Below are 19,552 nucleotides of genomic sequence, written 5' to 3' on the forward strand. Positions count from 1 at the left end.
ATAGTTCAGCCTCAGGGTTTGTTCAGGATTTGTAACTGCTTCTTTGGAGTAGTTTTGGCCAAACAGCCTCTACTACAACACATGTGTAAAACACATGCTAGAACAGGAGCAGCAGTGTATGTATAGCTTGGCTGGACGGTCCCTAGAACTAAAGGCCCAAGGTTAGAGTTTTCTCTCTCGATATTCCATTAAGGTAACTAGGAAACCAGCCAGCAGACTGCCAGCTCCGCCAGTTTGTCCTGGAAAACCAGAACAAGGGCTAAAGATGAAGAAGACAGTACAACAGTCGGGCACAGTGGAAGACACCTGAAATCCTGGTGCTTGGGAGGCTGAGGCAGGAGGAACAGCAAGTTCAATGTCAGCCTGGGCTACAGAGACACAGACCCTGTCTCCAAAAATTAAAACTAAAAAGAGCTGCTATCCTAACCACAGAAGGGGTTCGGTCAGGCTTTACACGACCGTCTTCTTTCATTTCAACAGGGTCTCAGGTAGTGCAGGCTAGCCGTGAACTCACTATGACAACCTTGCGTTCCTCATCTTACTGCCTCCTCCTCTGGAGAACGGGGATTAACGGCACAGACCACCCTGTCTGGCTTTCTAATAGACTCTTTTCCTAATGGCTGAAGTAAGCCCCGAGAGCCCTCAAAGACCCAGAAGCAGCCAGCTGCTCATCACGCCCGCGCTCACCAGCTCTGCACCGCCTGGAAGGCAGCTCTGCCACCTGGTGCCACCGCTCTTCCTTGAAGTCATAGCATTCCACACTTCGGATAGCCTTCGGCGCTTGGCCCCCGACCACCACCATCAACTAAAAGGGAGGAAAAGTAAGTGCTTGAACCAATGGTATCACCTACTCAAGAGACTGACCATATTCTACAGAGACGCTGGGATGGAAAGGACACCACAAGTTGGGGGAAAATGGCTACCTAGCTACCACATACACGACATCAGCAAGGGAGACGTGTGAGAACTGCCGTTCTATCATCTGGCGTATTTAGTTTAAAAATAGACTTTTGGAAACTTTTTTAAAAAATGATTTTTATTATTTATTATGTATAGTATTCTGCCTACATGTGTGCCTGTACATCAGAAGAGGGCACCAGATCTCATTACAGATGGTTATGAGCTACTATGTAGTTGCTAGGAATTGAACTCAGGTCCTCTGGAAGGACAGGCAGTGTTCTCCCCAGCCCTTTTTGGACACTTAAAGAGGCTTCGAGCCACTCAAGCCAAAGTAGTATTTAAGGCAAAAACAGAGGCAAGGCTGCAGGGCGTAATGGAGCTTGCTGTAAAGCAGACCGTGGCTCGGCAGTGATGGGAGGGAGGACCACTGCAGTCCAGAAGAGACCGAAGGAAGAGCACTGCGAGGCAGCGAGAGAAAGAACTGTAAAGCATCCGTAGACGGAGAAACTGTTTGGGAAAAGAGAGGACCTGGAGTAGGTGAGAATGTGGGATCATGGGTATTAAGGAAAGACATTCTATAAAATAAACCATCATCAGAACACAACAAGAGGGATGCGGGGTATCCTTGGGTCAAGAGAACAGCTGATTAACCACATCTCTAGCTGACTAGAACTATGTTAGGCATTACACAGAACACAGTCGCTACATGCCAGGAGCTTACAGATCGCACTGAGGAACTAACACCCCGGGTGGAATTCAAGGCCAATGTGCAACTGGATACAAGCAAAGCCCTACATGACATTAGCTGCTTTTGGGGACCAGAAAAGGAAGAGTGACCACGAGCCAGTGAAAGCTTCCTAGGAGCTGGAGCAAAGGTGTTGGAAGATGGATGGGAATTTTGTCTTCTGCCACACACACGGGCACTTTCCGGCAATGGGAAATAAAAACTTTCCGGCAATGGGAAATAAAAACTATCACATCGGGACAATGTCACAGTTAATATGGAAAACTATAAAGAATGGGCAGGGCTACGGGGGAAGAGGAGATCGTGTAAGAGAGATGAATATTAAAAGCAAGCAACGACAAAACCAACGTGGAGAAGGTCACGCAAAGGGGAGGTTTGTGACTGTGACTACATGATCACCTACCTGTTCTTAAAACTATAGAAAAATGCAATAGAAATCATGATTCCAGATTCACAGTAAACCCCAAGTTAAAAAAAAAAAGTAGCCCATGTTAGTTACAGAGCAGAGCAGAAAAACCATTAGGGTGCTAAAGTTTAGCACAGACCAATGGGGCAATTATTTCAGTTGATGCTTCTAGTTCTGAATTCAAATAAATAAGAAGAGTTAGAGGAAATCATCACGCCCTACCTACCAAAAGGCCACACAAACAAACAATAAACCAGCAGGGACAAGAGTGTAAAGTCAGTCTCGCCTGGCACATCAAGATCGACCCTGTACACACATGTCTGCTCAATCCTCAAAGCTTGACCGGACATTCACATAGTAGAGAAAGGATCCTCAACGACGTATCCAATGAAACCCAATTCAAACATAAACCTCAGAACACAATAGAGTTATCTTAAAGATTTGTTTCTAATTGTAATTATGAGTCTATGTGTGTGTTTGAGTGTGGGTTCGTGGGCACTGAGTACACTGCCTGCAGGGGCCAGAGGATGAGGGTGCTGGGACCCCAACTCGGGTCCTCTGCAAGTGCAGTATGCACTCTTAACCGCTGAGCCCTCTCTCCAGCCCCGGAATATGTGAGCATGCTCATCAGCGTACTGAGAATAGACTTCACTGTTCTCAAACTGACTCAGGATTCCACACAAGAGAACGCATGCTGCTACAGGGAGCAGCGGGAACGTCTTCACTTTACTTCTCCAAGAAAGAAACTGCAATAGAGATTTGTACTCCAAGGGCAAGAGGAAAGGAGAAATGCATGAGAGAGCAGGGACAGCGCTCAACGGGAAGCACGGGTACTGAGACCAGCAAAGGGGCTGCTTGGATCACAGGACGTTACTTATTTGTAAACGACTCTTAACCCTGAAGGCCACATCGTGTGTCACAGCACACAAGGAGCAAGGAGCGACAGGACAGGAAAAGTTAAAAGATGCCCCGGAGGAGGGCGAGATGTGGGGAGACACGTAAATTCCAATGATTATCCTGGATACAGGCCACTTAGACTTTCGTCACCCAGAAACACATCCATGTTTGTTTACCGAGGGGAGGCGGGTGACAGATAACAAAGCACACAGTACCAAAACATACGCAGTGGGGCTGGAGATGGCTCCGTGGTTATGAGTGGGTACCGCTCTAGAAGAGGACTGAGTTCAGCTCCCGCACCCAGGCTGGGTGGCTCACCACTGCCTGTGACTCCATCTCCACAAACTCCAGTGCTCTCTTCAGGAGCATGCATCATGTGTACCGGCATGCACATGTGTACACACAAACACATACATAAAAATTAAAAATAAATCTAAAAAGCATATAGTTCCTCATTATGGTATCCAAATGTAAGGATGCTTCACACAATCCTTCCATTTACCTAGAATGCAAAATTAATGTGTGCACCTGAAAAGTCGTATGTGCAATTAGTGAGCGCTATTCAGGAGGTAACATAAGATAAACATTTACTGTGGTACTGTATCAGAACCTATGGCCATTTCCTCAGCATCGCTACTGTGCTTTATTCTATTTGACCCTTAGAGATTTCACTAAAGATAACATTACTACAAGACACGCATGCATACAATATAATCCTGCTTCAGTCCGACCGACTTACTTAAAATACATCCTGAATATAACCACTGTAAATGATAAATGGTACCACAGAAAAACTTCCCACAAGTGCCTTTTCCAAAACCCATGTGCATAAGCAAACATCTGAGCAGGGACAGCGCACACAGAAGGTGCATACTCAAAGCAGCAATGCTGCCTGAACTGTCGGCTGTGTCTGCTGCTCCCCCCACTGCAAGGGAGGGAACCTGGAGGAGGAGAAAGACCAGAGAGTCTCCATGAATCCATGTGCACACCATAGACAACAGCAAACGCATGGCAAACCTGGACGTATCCAACAGTGGGAAAGGGTAGCCACACCAAAGAGGCCCAGGAGAAAACTTAAAGGAATAGGTGGCTTAAGCCTCACAAAGAGATAATAAAACACTTGACAGGATTTTACCACAGGCTCCTTAGCTCTGCGCAAGTGCCATGGTTAGCCTGGAAATGAGGCAGAATTCATCTTTATTCTAAAGGCCTCTCTGCAGTACAGCTGAAGAAGCTAACGATGGAGTGTGAGCTAAGAAGGCTTGTACTCGTCCCCTCGCAGATATCAAATATTTATGAAGCACTGAAGTTGAGTGGGGGTGTGGAGATGGCTCAGAAGGGAATGGTGCTTGTCACCAAGCCTGAGACTGTGAGTTCAACCTCCAGGACCCACACAGGGGAAGGAGAGGATGGACTCCCAAGTCGTCCTCTGGCGCCTTGTCCTCTTGCACACACACACACACACACACACACACACACACACACACACACAAAATGTAGAAAAGCTAACAAGCATGATTGAAATGGTAACTTGGGGATGGAGAGGTGGCTCACTGTGTAAGAGCACTTGCTTCTCTCTAGCAACCCTGGGTTTAGTTCCCAGCAGCCACCCGGCAGTTCACAGTCATCTTTAACTCCAGTTCCAGGAGATACAAAGTCCTGGTCTCTGCAGGCAACAGGGATGTATGTGGTATGCAGACATATATACAAGCAAAACAGTCATATTCATAAAGTAAAATAAAAAAGTGTAAAAAAATTGATGGAGGAAGGTCATTGGTTAAAAAAATAAAGAAACTGCCTTGGCCCATTTTATCGGTTAGAACATAGGTGGGTGGAGTAAACAGAACAGAATGCTGGGAGGAAGAGGAAGTGAGCTCAGAGATGCCATGCTCCCCTCTCCCAGGCAGATGTGATAGCTCTGCTCTCTGAGGCAGATGCATGAAGCTCCGGCCCAGGATGGACATAGGCCAGAATCTTCCCGGTAAGCGCACCTTGGTGCTACACACATTATTAGAAATGGGCTAGTCCAGGTGCGAGAGTTAGCCGAGAAGAGGCTAGATATAACAGGCCAAGCAGTGTTTAAAAGAATACAGTTTGTGTGTTGTTATTTCGGGTAAAGCTAGCCGGTGGCGGGAGCTGGGTGGCAGAATGCAACCCGCAGCACCCCACAACAAAAAATGAAAAAGTCTATGGAACCATCAAACTGTATACAACAAGGAGTAGGAGCAGGAACTGACCGAGCTATTGATCATATTCCATCCTAACGTACATCTAAGAAAATTCCAGGACTTCAGGTATAAACCATCTTGCCCACAGAGAAATCTTGCTTTAGTCTGATTCCCCTCTTTCTCCCACTTGCTACTGTAAGTAGAGGAACTCAGAAGGGACAAAACCCAATTGTCTTCCCTTCTAGGAGTGTGGTGTCATGGAACTTATAGATGAACCGATGGGGCTCTAGAGATGGGCCAGTTGTTTAGAGCGCTGGCTGCATCTATGGGGAATAAGTCACAACGGTTAGTAACTCCACCTCCAGGGAATCTAATGCCATCTTCTGAGCTCTGTGGGTACCTGCGCACATACATACACACACACACACACACACACACACACACACACACACAAATCAATAAAATAAACCTTAAAAAGAATTGGAAAACGTTTTTGAAAAAGATTAAATGAGGGCTGGAGAGATGGTTCTGTGGCTAAAACCACTGACTGCTCTTGCAGAGGACCTGAGTTCAATTCCTAGCAAACATATGGTGGCTCACAGCCACCTGTCATGAGATCTGGTGCCCTCTTCTGGTCTGCAGGGAAACATGCAGACAGAACACTGTATTCATAATAAAAAAAATAAACCTTAAAAAAATGAAATGACTTGAGCACTCCTATCCTTAGCATGTAACCAACTGAGACTAAGCCACACATTCTATGATGCATTCCTAGGGACATTTCCCCAGCAGGAAAACGGAAACAACAAGACACGGACATTGAGATGGTCAAACACAGGAACCGCTCGCTGTGGGCCTCTAGACGGGGCAAGCATAACTGTGAACAATAGGTCCTACTTTGGGAAGGTTCATGGGTGTCCTCAGCCGGGTCCGCACGCTCTTCATCAGCATGCGCTGCTCTGTGGGCAGCAAGTGGTACTTCATGGCTTCGATGAGGTAATCTTTGCACGCACTGCTGTTCTTCACCAGCGCTTCCTCCTCTACCCTCTGCGGGAAGAGAGCAGACAGGCCCTGTGAGGAGAAGAGCTAGTGCGGGGGAACATGCTACGGGAGCACACAGGGAAGAAACAGAGCGTCTGTCCTGTCCAGACCAATCTCTGCGCAGGAACCTGGCCTATGGAGGATCATGATAAGAAAAGAAAAAGAGGAAATCTCGGTGAAAGGCGGGATGGGACTTGGGGCTTTGGGGTTTTACTTGGGATTCACCCCCCCCCGTGATGTCCCAACATAAGTGAATATGAAGATGTAAAGATTCTGATCTGGGCTTTCAGGAAAAATGGACAGCAGGTTCTTCAACTGGGCGAGACAATGCTATTACCTCATGATACTCCCTTCCAACACAGAAGAGTAAATGAAAAGAGACTCAGATCACTTAAAAATAGTCTACCTGTGTCAGTGTTTATTATTTATTTATTTATTTGTTGCCCTGGCAATGCTCAACCTCAGTATTGGGCTTTCTGTTCTTTTTTTTTTTCTTTTAAATTTCCCACGGTATCCAGATACCATGCAGACCATGTTAAATAACAAAGCCTTAAGATGCTAAAGCCTGATTTGCTAATCAAAAATGTCTCTTTATAAATGGTCACAACTACAGAAATGATGCTGAGATGTTCCTCAAAGACTGTTAATGAGCAACCAAGAGCAAATTTAAAATACTTCAGGGATGACTAAGAATCACTCGCTCCTGCTTACTTCAAACAGCCTGCTTCTCTTCAGCTCAGAAATAAAGAAGCCAAAGATATGTCCCTGTGAAACTATGAAGAGGAATTACATAGCGGTTGGTCCAGTCTCAAAGCCCATTCCCGCTGGGCAGAGTCTATCAAAGGGCAAACAGTAAGGAGACGTTAGTGCGGGTAGAATCGGGTACGTTTACTGCAGATGCCGCCTCTGAATGTTCTTCCACACTTTCCTAAGTCAGGAAGAGTGGAACCCTATGTCTAGGAACAGGGATGGGCTCAGAGGGAGCTGCCGAGGTGTCTGGTACCTGGTGCCTAACCTGTCCTCTTTCCTATACCCCAGAGATCTGCAGTCTGAAGCCCTGCCCATGGGGTGAAGGGGCTCAACATGCTGCCAGGCCTGCACACGCTGCAAGCACCCCCATGACTGGGGCGTGCACTCACCTGGACTAGGTACTCCCGTGGAAGTAAAGGTAGCCGGACGTGCTCCATGAGCCGAGCCATGAACTCCTGCCTTACATCCTTATCGTGGTTTACCCAGGCTATCACTGCTTCAAATACCTTAAAGGCGTGGAAAGAGAAAACATGAGTTCTATGCCAAAGCATACAGATACAATATGATGAAACACATCTTACATACAACGCTGCTAACACTAAAAGTCCATGGATTAAAACTTCTGAAATCTTGACTTGCGACAGACAAAGACATTCATCCCATTAACTTCTCTTTCTTTCGACATATGTCAGCTTAGTAAGTACTTCATTAAGTACCTTCGTATACTCAATAAGCACTTTTCATTTCTGTATTTCCTAAGCCTTTCACCAAGGTCATCATAAATCTTACTGAACCTAAATGGGAGCTGTGAGAAATGATAATACACAGCTTTCTTCTCTGTGGCTCTAATTACAGACTGAAGTTCCTTTAGAACAAAGCATCCAGGATAATAAAGCACAGAGACACCCCAGCGACAAAACACCATGACCAAGGCAACTGATCAAAGAAAACATTTAATCTAGGGCCTGTGGTTTCAGAGGGTTAGGGTTCATGACCCTCATGGTAGGGAGCATGGCGGCCGGCAGGCAAGCAGGCAGGCAGGCAGGGCTCTGGAGTAGTCCTGAGAGCTTACATCCTCACCCACAAGTAGGCGTCACAGAGGGCTAACTGCAAATGTCTTTTGAAACCTCAAAGCCTACCCCCAGTGACACACCTCCTCCAACAAGACCACACCTTTAAATATTCCCCAAATATCTCCAGCAGCTGGGGACCAAGTATTCAAATCTATGGGGCTGCTCTCGTTCACATGACTACACCATACCCTGACTCATGTTCCCCTTTAATGTGGCTGGTTTTACAATCTTTCCTGGAAGCGAAGAGCGTCTACACTGTCGATTCTGCCCACTGCTGTGCAGTCCCGTCAGCACCTGTGAAGGTGTTCCCAGAGAGAAAAAAAACTGGGGACACAGGGAACCACCCATCTTAAATGCAGGAGGTACCTTTGCATAGATGGGAACCAGATGGAATAAGTGGGGGCGGGGAAGGCCAGCAGGGCGCTAGCATCCCCTTTCTGGGCTTCCTAACCATGATGGGCAATTGCACCTCTACTATGCCCTCCAGTCATGAGAGCCTGAACACTCTGAAACCACGAACCAAACAATTTTCTTCTCCTTTATGTTGCTTCTGCCAAGGCTTGTGATCACGGCAACACAAGAGTCACAAAGAAATGCAGCTTTATAACTAACTCAAGCTAGAAACTGTCTTTAGGCTTACACACATATTTTGGATGACACACCATAGATAAGGGTCTGCGCAATGGGTGAAACCTCCTTTACCAGAACAGACACACTGAGATGTCGTAACCTGGACATCTTTACAAACAGCGGAGAGAGCAGTACCAAACAACCATTCCTCTGAGAACACTAAGCTAATAATGAGGCATGCCTTTTCCGTAACTTCCTCCCAGGCTTACGGATTCAATTCCTGATCATCTTTAAAAGGTGCAGGAAATGTATGGCGATATGCAAATGGTTACTGGAAACAAAACAGGTTGTTTTGATGCAGCATGAAACTAAAAATAGCGCGCACTCTAATTATCACCTTTTTCTAATTTATCCTGTCAACAAGGCTTGCTAAATTCTCTGCGCCAGGTGCCAGCGATAAAGAAGCGAAGAGCGTCTACACGGTCGATTCTGTCCAGTGCTGTGCGGTCCCGTCAGCTCCCAGCCCTGCTTCCAATGTCTTGCATCAGATTCCTCTACTATCACCTCAACACTCTCCTACATGGCCCACATGGCGCAGGAGGGCTCCTGCTCACCATCGCCATGAAAGCTAGTCTCTGCATGCAGCTGCTCCCTCAGTCAGTCTCATCCCCGAGGACTCACCACTGTGCAATAAATATCCGCCCACAACTAATCTAAACCTTCGCTGTGCAACCAACACGGCATGTATGGTAGAAGCAACTCTGTGACTTCTGAAGGTGGGTGGGTCAGAAGGAGTCAGCCGCTCTCCCTTTGGTTTCTTGAATGGCTTGCTGGGGCAGCCATCTATCCACATAAGAAGTATGGTTACCTGCAGCAATTGCGACACCATTACAACCGCCAGCAAGTGACAAAAGAGGAGGAGAGAAGGCAGACAGGGATTTGGAGACAGACAGATAGCATAACTCCCACACAGCTCTCAAGCCTGACATGTCTATGAAGGAGCATCCCTGGATAGTCACGACTCACAAAACAGAGTGTGAAAAAGAAGGGAAGTCCCAGACTGCTCCAGGAGAATCGGGCCAGACACTTTTTGCCATCTGGCCACTCTGACAGGTGCCTTGGATGCTGTAAAGCAGGAAAAGGCTGCCCGCTGCACCCTCCGTGAGGTCTGACCACTCAATTAGACATGTGCTAGACGGGTACTGAGTGTGCCACTACACCCCAGGGCTCAGTAGGTATCAGCACAAAACCACAGCAGTCCTCGTGATCTTTCTCTAAGGCAGGGCTTATCGTGGCATCCATCTCCTGGTTATAAGCCTGGAAGTAGCTCTTCATCACCGCAAGAAAGGACGTAATACTGCACACAGCTGAAGGCATTCGTGATGGTCCCTCCCCACTTCCTTTCCCATTACTCTCACAGATGTACCCTAACCCCAGCCTAGCCTCGAGCAATCACTCCCGCACAGCCTTTACATCTGAAGTCTGCTCCCTCGCCCTTATGTGCTTTTCCCATCCCACGCAGTTCCCATTTCTCTGAAATGTGCTAGCTCGCTTTGAACGACCTGGATGCTGTATCTGAGCCAGGCTGCCGTATGCTTCTACAGTGCGCTGCACAGAGACGGGTTTTTCCACTCGTCTGTGATTAGAGATGGCAGTCCCATATCCAGGGCCCCGAGGCGGTGAATGGGGGACAGCAGGCACTCCGTCCTCATCTATTACGTGAGTAGTGGCACCCTCTCAGAAGTGCTAAGACTGTGTCGGCCACAGTTCTGCACAGTTTTTCACACTGTAAATCCTAGAGAGAAGGCATGCTTTTACCCCAGATGGGATGAATGTCCCAAGAAACAGAATCAGAGCCTCTATGACTTTAAATTCCGAGGACATACACCATTTCTATAAGCTTCTATTTGTGGTCGTTGTGGTGGTTTATTATTCTTGTTGTTTTGAGACGGGGTCTCCCAACAGCCGGGTAGCCCTGGCTCTCCCGAGTCTACCTTAGACCAGGCTGGCTTCAAACTCAAACAGATCGAGAGCAGCCTCTGCCTCCCAAGTGCTGGGATTAAAGGCGTACATCATCATCATGCCCAGCTCCGTAAACTCTGTCTCCTGCTTCCCGCAGGCTAAAAGCTGCCCAGAGAAAACAGAGCAGCAGCCCAAGCTTCTCTCTCCAACCACATGAAAGGTTCAGGAACTTGACAAAGGCAACTGTAAATGTGGGGTCAGAAAGAGCAACAGGGAGGGAGAGAGGGAGGAAGGGAGGGAGGAAGGGAGGGAGGGAGGGAGGGAGGGAGGACAGGCAGATAGCAGGCTCACCTATAGGGTTGACATTTAAGTTTCAAACAGGAACTTAAAAGGATAATAGGAGTCAGGGATGTTTAGAACTACTGCAACCTTCGAGCATTAAGTTCTTTTAGGGACTGGAGACCTGGCTCCGCAGTTAAGAACATTCCTGTTGCAGAGACCAGACCAGTTCCTAGCACCCAACCTAGGTAAACAACTGCCTATAACTCCACATCCAGGGGCTCTAACTCCCTGGTCTCCCTGGGTACACACACACACACACACACACACGCACACATACTCGACATTTGAGTATGACTCACATAGACACCCGTACACATAAATAAAAATAATAATAAAACAAATTTAAAGAAAGTTCTTTCAACTCACAAGACTGCAAAACTAATGGATTTTTAATCCAATGTGTTCGCATCAAGCACTTCTAGAAGCATCTAGCTCTAGAAAGATACCCTCGCCCCCAGAGGCACTGGATTCAGTTCTTGCTGTAGCAGTCACACATACTTCCTCCAGATCCCTGGAGATTCTAGTCACACAGGACCACACTTACGAGACAACTGAAACAAAGAAAGGAAGTGCTGGGCTGGGCAAATACATCAGTTGTATCTTCACAAGCATCAGAACCTGACTCCCATCCTCGGAACCCAGGGAAAAACTTTTGGACATGGAGGCACTTCTCTGTAATCTCAGCAGACGGGGGAGGCCTGGGGCTCACTGGCCGGCCAGCTCAGCCTATTGGAGAGTTGCAGACCAGTGAGAGACCCTATCTCAAAAAGAGAAAGAGAATGGACAAGACCGGAAGTTGTCCTCTGTTCTACACACATTTTGTGACACCCCAACCTCCCAAAAGGAAAGTCAGGAGACTAGCCAGCACCACAGAAAGAAAGGGAAGGGAAATGGTGGCAGACAGACAGGAAAAGCAGGAGAGGCGAGGGGAAGAGAAAAAGTGTCACTTGCCTTCTCTTCTGAGGAAATGGTAAGCTTGTCACTTGAGATTAAGCTGCACACCTGCTCGATGCCGAGGTTGAGAAACTCTTCACTGAGTACGACATCCGCAAAATGCCGCTCTGTTGGAAAGCCAGAAAGAGACCATCAGCATCATACGAGTGAAGAGGCCACATCTCTTAACCAGCCAGAGACGAGGAAACGCCACCGCATTTCTTCTGGGCGAGAAGAGGCAGCAAGGCAGCCTTAGCGGACACTTGCTGGTCAGAACTGTGTTAGGGCTTAACATGGTGCACGCTAAACAGCTACTGCTCACGTAGCTTGGCACTTCCAATGTTTAAGTCTGTAAATTTATCGTCACACAAAGCACACGGTAGTATAAAGTCACATCCTTGAATGCAATCCGTAAAACATTAGAGGGCTCGAGAAAACTATAGGGAGAAAACTGCTTGTTTGAGAACAGAAAGCTTTAAACGCTGCACAATATGAACATATGGATAGCATTAAAAAATTAGTGTATTAAAATAAAACAAAAATAAGCCTCAATTCTATATAAGTAATTTATTTGGGAAGAAAATGATTAATTTTATATCTCAAGTCCTTCCCAGGAATGTGGTAAAATTGGTAATTCTTAAAATACTCAGACCTTCTCCTTGGTTTTCTAAATATGCCTATTTGTGATGGGGGAACAACACAATGACATAACTCTAGTAACATAATCAATGATTCAGAAGCTTATAAAGAATGTATCCTATACAAACAGCTTTTTCTACAAGTTCACCTTTCTCTCACACAAAAGATGAGCTGGAACTTCAAGACTGCAGCTTTCTCTTTGCACTCAAGCACACTGGGTTCAATTCTCAGCTCCACCATGTGCCGGCTGGTAAAATAAGGGGTGATTGCATAACCCCCTACACCATGGCTTCCACACATGTAGAGGCCGAGAAAAACACCTTACATACCACACAAGTGCTGTGTATGAGCAGGCGTTTGGCTTGTCAAGCATGAGGAACTATATGTGGGGAAGGGCTGAGAACTCTAACAGCGCCTGTTAGCCTGCGGCCTCCAAGTCCAGACGCCCGCTAGAAAGTCCGCATTATTTCCTTATCTGTTTGTCTGTCTGCACAATTATCCATACGCCAAGGGTACTTTCAAAAGACTTTTCCAAGTAGAACAAATGCTTCCTTTCAATACATATTTGTAGAAACCCCAAAGATTATTGCCTTCCTCTTTAGAATATTTAAAAACTACAATGTGCATTTCAACAGACCTCTGAATACCTACTCAATTCATAAAAGGTTCCTCACAAGACGGCTTTGAACACAATGAGCAACTCTTGGGGTAATTATAACATGATGGGATTTATAAAAATGCAACGGACAAATTGCTTTGCAAACTCAGTGTCTGGGTTAGGCAAGAAAAATACCACACTGAAATAAACATGAAAATGGAAGATTGAATTGCTTTTGTAAATGAAAACAAAACAAAACAAATAACAAATGGGCCCAGAAATTGCCCCACACAAAGGGATTTTTGCAACGACGGTGACACGGGGGAGCAGAGGTGATCTTTGCAGAGGAAGCCAGGACACGCGGCCATCTGTACACTAAGAAAACCTAGATAAAGACCTTGTGTGCCAAGGCACACAATTAAGCCAAGGCAGGAGAAATACCTAGCGGATCCCAACATTGATGAGTTCCCTTACAGCACAGGAAGAAGATGATGAAAGAAACAATTAGCAAGTTGGACTTCATTAAAACTAAATCTCTGGCCCCAAACAACCAGATAATTCACAACCCTCAAGAAAAATTTCTTATAAAAAATTTATCTTACAAAAGACCATTATGTAAAACATAGAAATCTCACAATTCAAGAAGAAAACACCCCTATTTTCCAAGTGGGAAACAGATCTAAACAGATACATCAAAGATTATGTAAAGGTGAAAAAACAGGCACATCAAAAGATGCCATCACCATATACAGCAGCCTCATGCCACCCAAGAGCTACACAGTGAGACCCTGTCTCCAAACAAACAAATAAAACACCCTAAACACCGACAATATCAAATACTGGCAAAGATACATGGTAACAGAAACTCTCATTGCCTTGAGAAACGGAAAAGAAAAACAAAAGCAAAAACTAACTTGGGGACAGCAAGTAACCTTGGCCACAGAAGTCTGTCCTTGAGCTCCAGAAACCACGTCTGTAACAGCAGAACACCAAGTCAAGATGGGACATGGAGGCGGGAGAGTCACCCAAAAGCTCGTGGGCCAGCCAGCCTGGAGTAAGCATCAAGCAGAAAAAAGATGCCTTGCCCTCAAAAACAGGGTGGAAGAAGAAAACTGACTCCCCAAATTGACTGACCTCTGACCTCCACGTGTGCCATAGCATGTGCCCCGGCACTGTAATACAATAACACTACAAACTTTAAAAAGCCCACACACAATGATTTACAGCAGCTGAATAAATTTCCACTGCGTCTATGAGGCCCATTTTCACGACCTAGCACTCATCTGCGGATGGACTCATCCGCCTCCTGGCTGTTGTGAACAAAGCAGCAATGAACACACAAGCAGTCTCTGTAAGATGCGGAGTCCTCTAAGAATACGCCCAGGGTTGGTACAGCTGGGCCATGTGGGAGATCTATTTCTAGCTTCTTGAGAAACCCCTATATTGATTTGCTTAGGGGCTGTACCAGTACACACTCCTACCAACAGTGAGTAAGAGTTCCTTTGCCGTACATCTTTATATTTAGTCATTAAAATGAAATTATGAAAGTTGAAGGAAAAAACTCTATTAAAGACAATTACCCAGAATTGAAAGACAAATACCGCGTGTTCTCTATCATATGCAGATCCTTGCTTCAATGTTTACATATGTATATCTACACAGGAATAAGGACCAAGACACTAGGAAAGGACCCAGGAGATGGGGGGAGGGCAGAAAGGGAGAGGAATTAAACACATGAGATATGAAAGTGGAAGGGATGGGTACACTGGAGGGAGAAAGATACAAGCATGGAGGGGGAAGAGAAATGGTACCCGGTATTGGAGGGAATCAAGCAAAATAAGATGTATGAAAATGACACAAGAAAATGGGCTACTTTGTACAGTAATTAAAAATTTTAAACTTAAAAACAGATTTGCAGCAGTTATAAATGTCTACCAGACAACATGGAGTCATTTATATCCTATTTAACCAAAACAAAGTCAAAGTTGCCCAGAGAGAAACCACTCAAACTCCGTATGTCTTCCCCAGATTCAAGCCCAGTTCAAAACTACAAGACCAGGGCTGAACTCCAAGGTCCTCTTACCTAAAAACCTCCGCAGCCTGCCAATCAGAACAGGGCAGATCTTTCAAAATGCTGGCCCCCTGCCAAACCACTTATATAACATCTTTCTTTCCTAATAAAACCCCGATATGGGAGATGGAGACAGAGCTGTCAATAAAGTGCTTAGACCTGAGTTCAATCCCCAGAAGCCAGGTATGGGGGGAAAGGAAGTCACATATGGTGGTGTGGGGCAGGATTCAGGAGGTAGTGAAATGGAGGAGAGAGGATCTCTAGGGCACCTGAAGAATGACAGCTGAGGCTCCACATGCATGCATTCATGCACATGTACACATACACGAATGCATCCAATCATGCACACACACACACACACACACACACACACACCCTTCCAACCTTTTCCTTTCTTCCACAGTCATATTAGCCTCTGAGCTATACTCTGTCTCCCAAATTGTTGTTTTTTAATATTTCAAATAAACTCACCTGGAGTTTCATTGTTATACATTTCATGTGGACACACTTACTTACAACTTCAAAAAACTCTGACATCTTGGATACACAAACTGCAGTAACATTATTTAACAGAATTGGGGGTTAAGGGCCTGGTTCGTGCCAGACAAGCACTACTGAGCTGTATATCATCAGCCCTCTTTCCACTTTTTATTTTGAGACAGCCTCTCACTAAATTGCCCAGACTGGCCTTGAATTCATTTTGTAGCCCAGGCTGGCCTTGAAGTTGCAATCCTCCTGCCTCAGCTTCCCAAGCTGCTGCAATCACAGGCCTGCGTCACCACACCTGGCTCATTCAATGGCACATAACTGAGCCAACGAGCCATCAAAATAAAGACCCTTCAGTACGTACTACTAAACAAAGGAAGACAATCTAAACAGCTATTAAACTATACAATTAGAAGACGAAGATACCCTAGAATAGTAAAAACTACAGAGAAAGTTACAGATCAGAATGGTGGGTGTCATTACACATCTGTCGGGACCTACAGAATGTACAACACAAAGAATGAACACTGCTATAAACTATAGACAGTTTTCTGAGATTAATTTTCTCCTTCCCTTTCCTCCCTCCAAGCTCCCTCCATACAGTCCCCCTCCCCGACCCCTCTCCTTCAAATTCATGGCCTGTGCGTTTGTTAATTGTTATTGCATGCATATGTATTTGTACACACACACATATTCCTAAATATAACCTGTTCAGTCCATATAATGCTATATGAATGTTCTCAGAACTCACTGGCACTGCACTAATAATTGCTGTGGCCAGGCAGTGGTGGCGCACGCCTTTAATCCCAGCACCTGGGAGGCAGAGGCAGGTGGGTCTCTGTGAGTTCGAGGCCAGCCTGACCTATAGAGGGAGTTCCAGGACAGCTATGGGTGTTGCACAGAGAAACCCTGTTTCAAAAAACAAACAAACAAAACAATTTCTCTGTTTGGGGAAGGCCACCTCTTGTGTTCCCAGTTTTCCTTAGCTACCTAAAGTTCTTTGTGTAGGGTTGAGGTTTTTCTTTGTCCAGTTTAGCATGCCAAATTACAGACTTTTACTAATAATGTCCATACTGGCCTAATAGCTATAAGAAATATCCCACAGTGTTTATAACAGGAAGCTACCAGGAATAGAGGAACTTAAGAAGCATATAGTATAAGTGCTTTGTTCTAGTATTTTCTGTAAACCTAAAATTGTTCTAAAAATAAAATCACTTTAAAAAGAATAATGTAGTAATAAAACACTATGAATGATAAACGTGTGGTTAAATTTGCAGAAGTTAATTGCAAAAAAAGGTCAAGTTGGTACTGGAAAAATGCAAGATAACAATCAAGAGATGTCTAGTATTTAAGGAAAAGTAGTATAAAAAAAGTCATTTAGTGGGGTTTTGGGTTTGAAGAATGGACCACAATCCCTTCTACATCAGAAAACACCATTCTACATTTCCATGACCTCACCAGACATTTATGCAAAAAAAAAAGTCACACTGAAGGTTTTGCTTTCACAAAATTATTCACTTATTTGAGTGTGTGCATGCATGCAAGCGGAGGGGGGGGGGCTACTTGAATTTGCATGACTTGGTTCTTTCCTTTCACCGTGTAGGTGCGAGGGATGGGACTCAGGATACTAAGATTCTTGCCTGTTAAGTCATCTCACCAGCCACCAGCCTTTCCTTAGAGCGGCTAGTGCCTGTAATCCCAGCACTTGAAAGACTGAGGCAGGGGGTTATCTGTGAGTTCCAGGTTCGCATGAGGTACAGAGACTCTTGTCTGAAGGAATGGAGAAAATAAAACAACAATCACACAGCAGCAGCAACGTAGTGCAGTGAGGAAAGGCATTTGCCATCCATGCCGTCAGCATGGGGAACTGAGTTTCATCCCTAGGAGAATGACTGACCACACACTGTCCTCTGTCCCCCACACTCTGGAACACTAGACGAGTGTTTCACGATCAAGAGTCATTGCACACGTGTGCACTGTCACACACTCACATACACAAATGTTTATATGGATCTGCTGGTCACACTGGCCACTGAAGTTTAGGCCCCAGGATGCTTTGCAGAATTGTCCAACCTTCTGATATGGCTACGGATGTCATCATCTACAAAGTTCACACTTGAGTACAGCGCTAACAAACAGTTAACAAATCATACACACACATACACTCTCACAAGGTTTTAAGCAGTTTATTGGTTTTGTGGTGGGACACATTCATAGTATCTCTGAGCATGAAGGTTGCAGACAGGCTGGACACGTCTTGGGGTAAGGAAAAAAGACCCAAAGCATCTAGGCATACTCTCTTTGAAGTGAAGCAAGAGGCTGGAGAAGGCTAGGCAGTAAGGGTGCTTGCTGTGGTCCTGTCACACACGTAACAACCCAGGCACACTGTGAGTGCCTGCAACCCCAGGTCAGGGTAGGGAGGGAGACAGGAGGATGGCTGGGGTTAGCTGGCTTCTAGCCTAGCCAGGACAATAGAAGCTCAAGGTTTAGGGAGAGATTCTGCTTCAAAGGCACAAGTGAAAAGCAACAGAGGAGGGCATTCAAGGCCCCCTTCTGTTCCATGCCCATGCATAAGCCCTCACACCCACACTCACATCCATGTGCCTGATACAGTCAGGCATATACAACTAAGTAAGCTTAAAAGGTAAGGGCCGATGGGATGGCTCAGTGGGTAAAGTGTTTTTACACAAATCTGAATCCCTGAGTCTAGTTGGGAAAGCCCACATTGATGTGGGAGTGTCATATCAATCTGTTGGTTTCATTGGCTGAGCAATAAAGAAACTGCTTGGCCTCATAGGTTAAAGCATTGGTGGGAGGAATAAACAGAATAGAATTCTGGGTGGAAGAGGAAGTGAGGTCAGACTCTGCTCTGCTTCCTGAGAGACGCCATGCTCCGATCTCCCGGGCAGATGCATACAATGAAGCTCCTCTCAGCTCCGAACCCAGAATGGACATAGGCTAGAATCTTCCCGGTAAGCGCACCTTGGGGTGCTTACACACATCGTTAGAAATGGGCTAATCCAGGTGCGAGAATTAGCCTGTAAGGGCTAGAGTTTATGGGCCAAACAGTTCTTAAATGAATACAGTTTGTGTGTTGTTATTTTGGGCGTGAGCTAGCCAAGCGGCCGGGGTGTTGGGGACGCAGCCCCGCCGCTTCTTATTTCAACACCCACATAAAAGTGAAGGGGAGAACTGTTCCAGAGAGCCATCCTCTGACTTCCACACGTGCACACCATAGCACACAAGCACCACACCTACACACACTCATATACACAAATAATAATAAAAGATTAAATAAAGCAAATCTTATCATTTTAGGGGCAAAAGTTTAATTCCATATTTCTTAAAGAAAACCAAGTGATATCAAACTTTCAAGGGCAAAAGAAGCTGTACAAAGTTGTTATGAAAATAGGCAACATCCAAAATACATCCCTAAAGAAAACTTCTTGGCCTTCTAAGCTTTGATTGAGATGAAACCATACTTAAAGTTTATATGCTACTCTCGGCATAGGGCAAGCTACTTCCCTAATACAAACACGCACACACATACGCGCACACACACACACACACACACTCACGCACAACTACTATGAATCTTATGTAACTAATAATGGCAATTCTCAATGCATGTGCAAATATATAGATATCAAAAATCAACTGAAAACATGTCTGAATGGAAACCATGGGCAGACAGGAAGATAACTGCCCATCTGTTATTTTATATGCTTACATGCTGTGGATCCAATTGATTTCTCTCTGGTGCTTAGCTCCTGACATGAAATTTCTCATGTTATAACCACTACTAATAAAATAAAAATGACATGGTAGAACATTTCCTCCCCAGCCTTAATCTGCAAAACCATGGAGACCAAAGAGTCTTAAAAACCTCCACCAAGAGAGTGTTTGTATATGTGTGTGTGTGTTTGTGTGTGAGAGAGAGAGAAACAGAGACAGAGAGATAGAGAGAGAGA

At 45.4% G+C, this 19,552-nt stretch overlaps 1 protein-coding gene across 2 annotated transcripts in view; it reads right to left on the bottom strand.

Moving 5' to 3' along the window:
• The window catches only part of Klhl2 (kelch like family member 2), a 113,450-nt gene that overhangs the window by 12,713 nt on the left and 81,185 nt on the right, over positions 1-19,552 (bottom strand). For both annotated transcript variants that reach the window (XM_050138690.1, XM_050138691.1), the window contains 4 exons: positions 11,806-11,915; positions 7,297-7,413; positions 6,014-6,163; positions 688-805 (listed from right to left, as the gene is read on the bottom strand). In XM_050138690.1, the coding sequence (XP_049994647.1) occupies positions 688-805; positions 6,014-6,163; positions 7,297-7,413; positions 11,806-11,915 (495 nt within the window). The remainder of the gene's footprint in view (positions 1-687; positions 806-6,013; positions 6,164-7,296; positions 7,414-11,805; positions 11,916-19,552) is intronic.

Source organism: Alexandromys fortis, unplaced genomic scaffold, assembly GCF_014885135.2.
Source record: "Alexandromys fortis isolate MF-2015 unplaced genomic scaffold, M_Fortis_MF-2015_v1.1 scaffold_11, whole genome shotgun sequence".
NCBI lineage: Eukaryota > Metazoa > Chordata > Mammalia > Rodentia > Cricetidae > Alexandromys > Alexandromys fortis.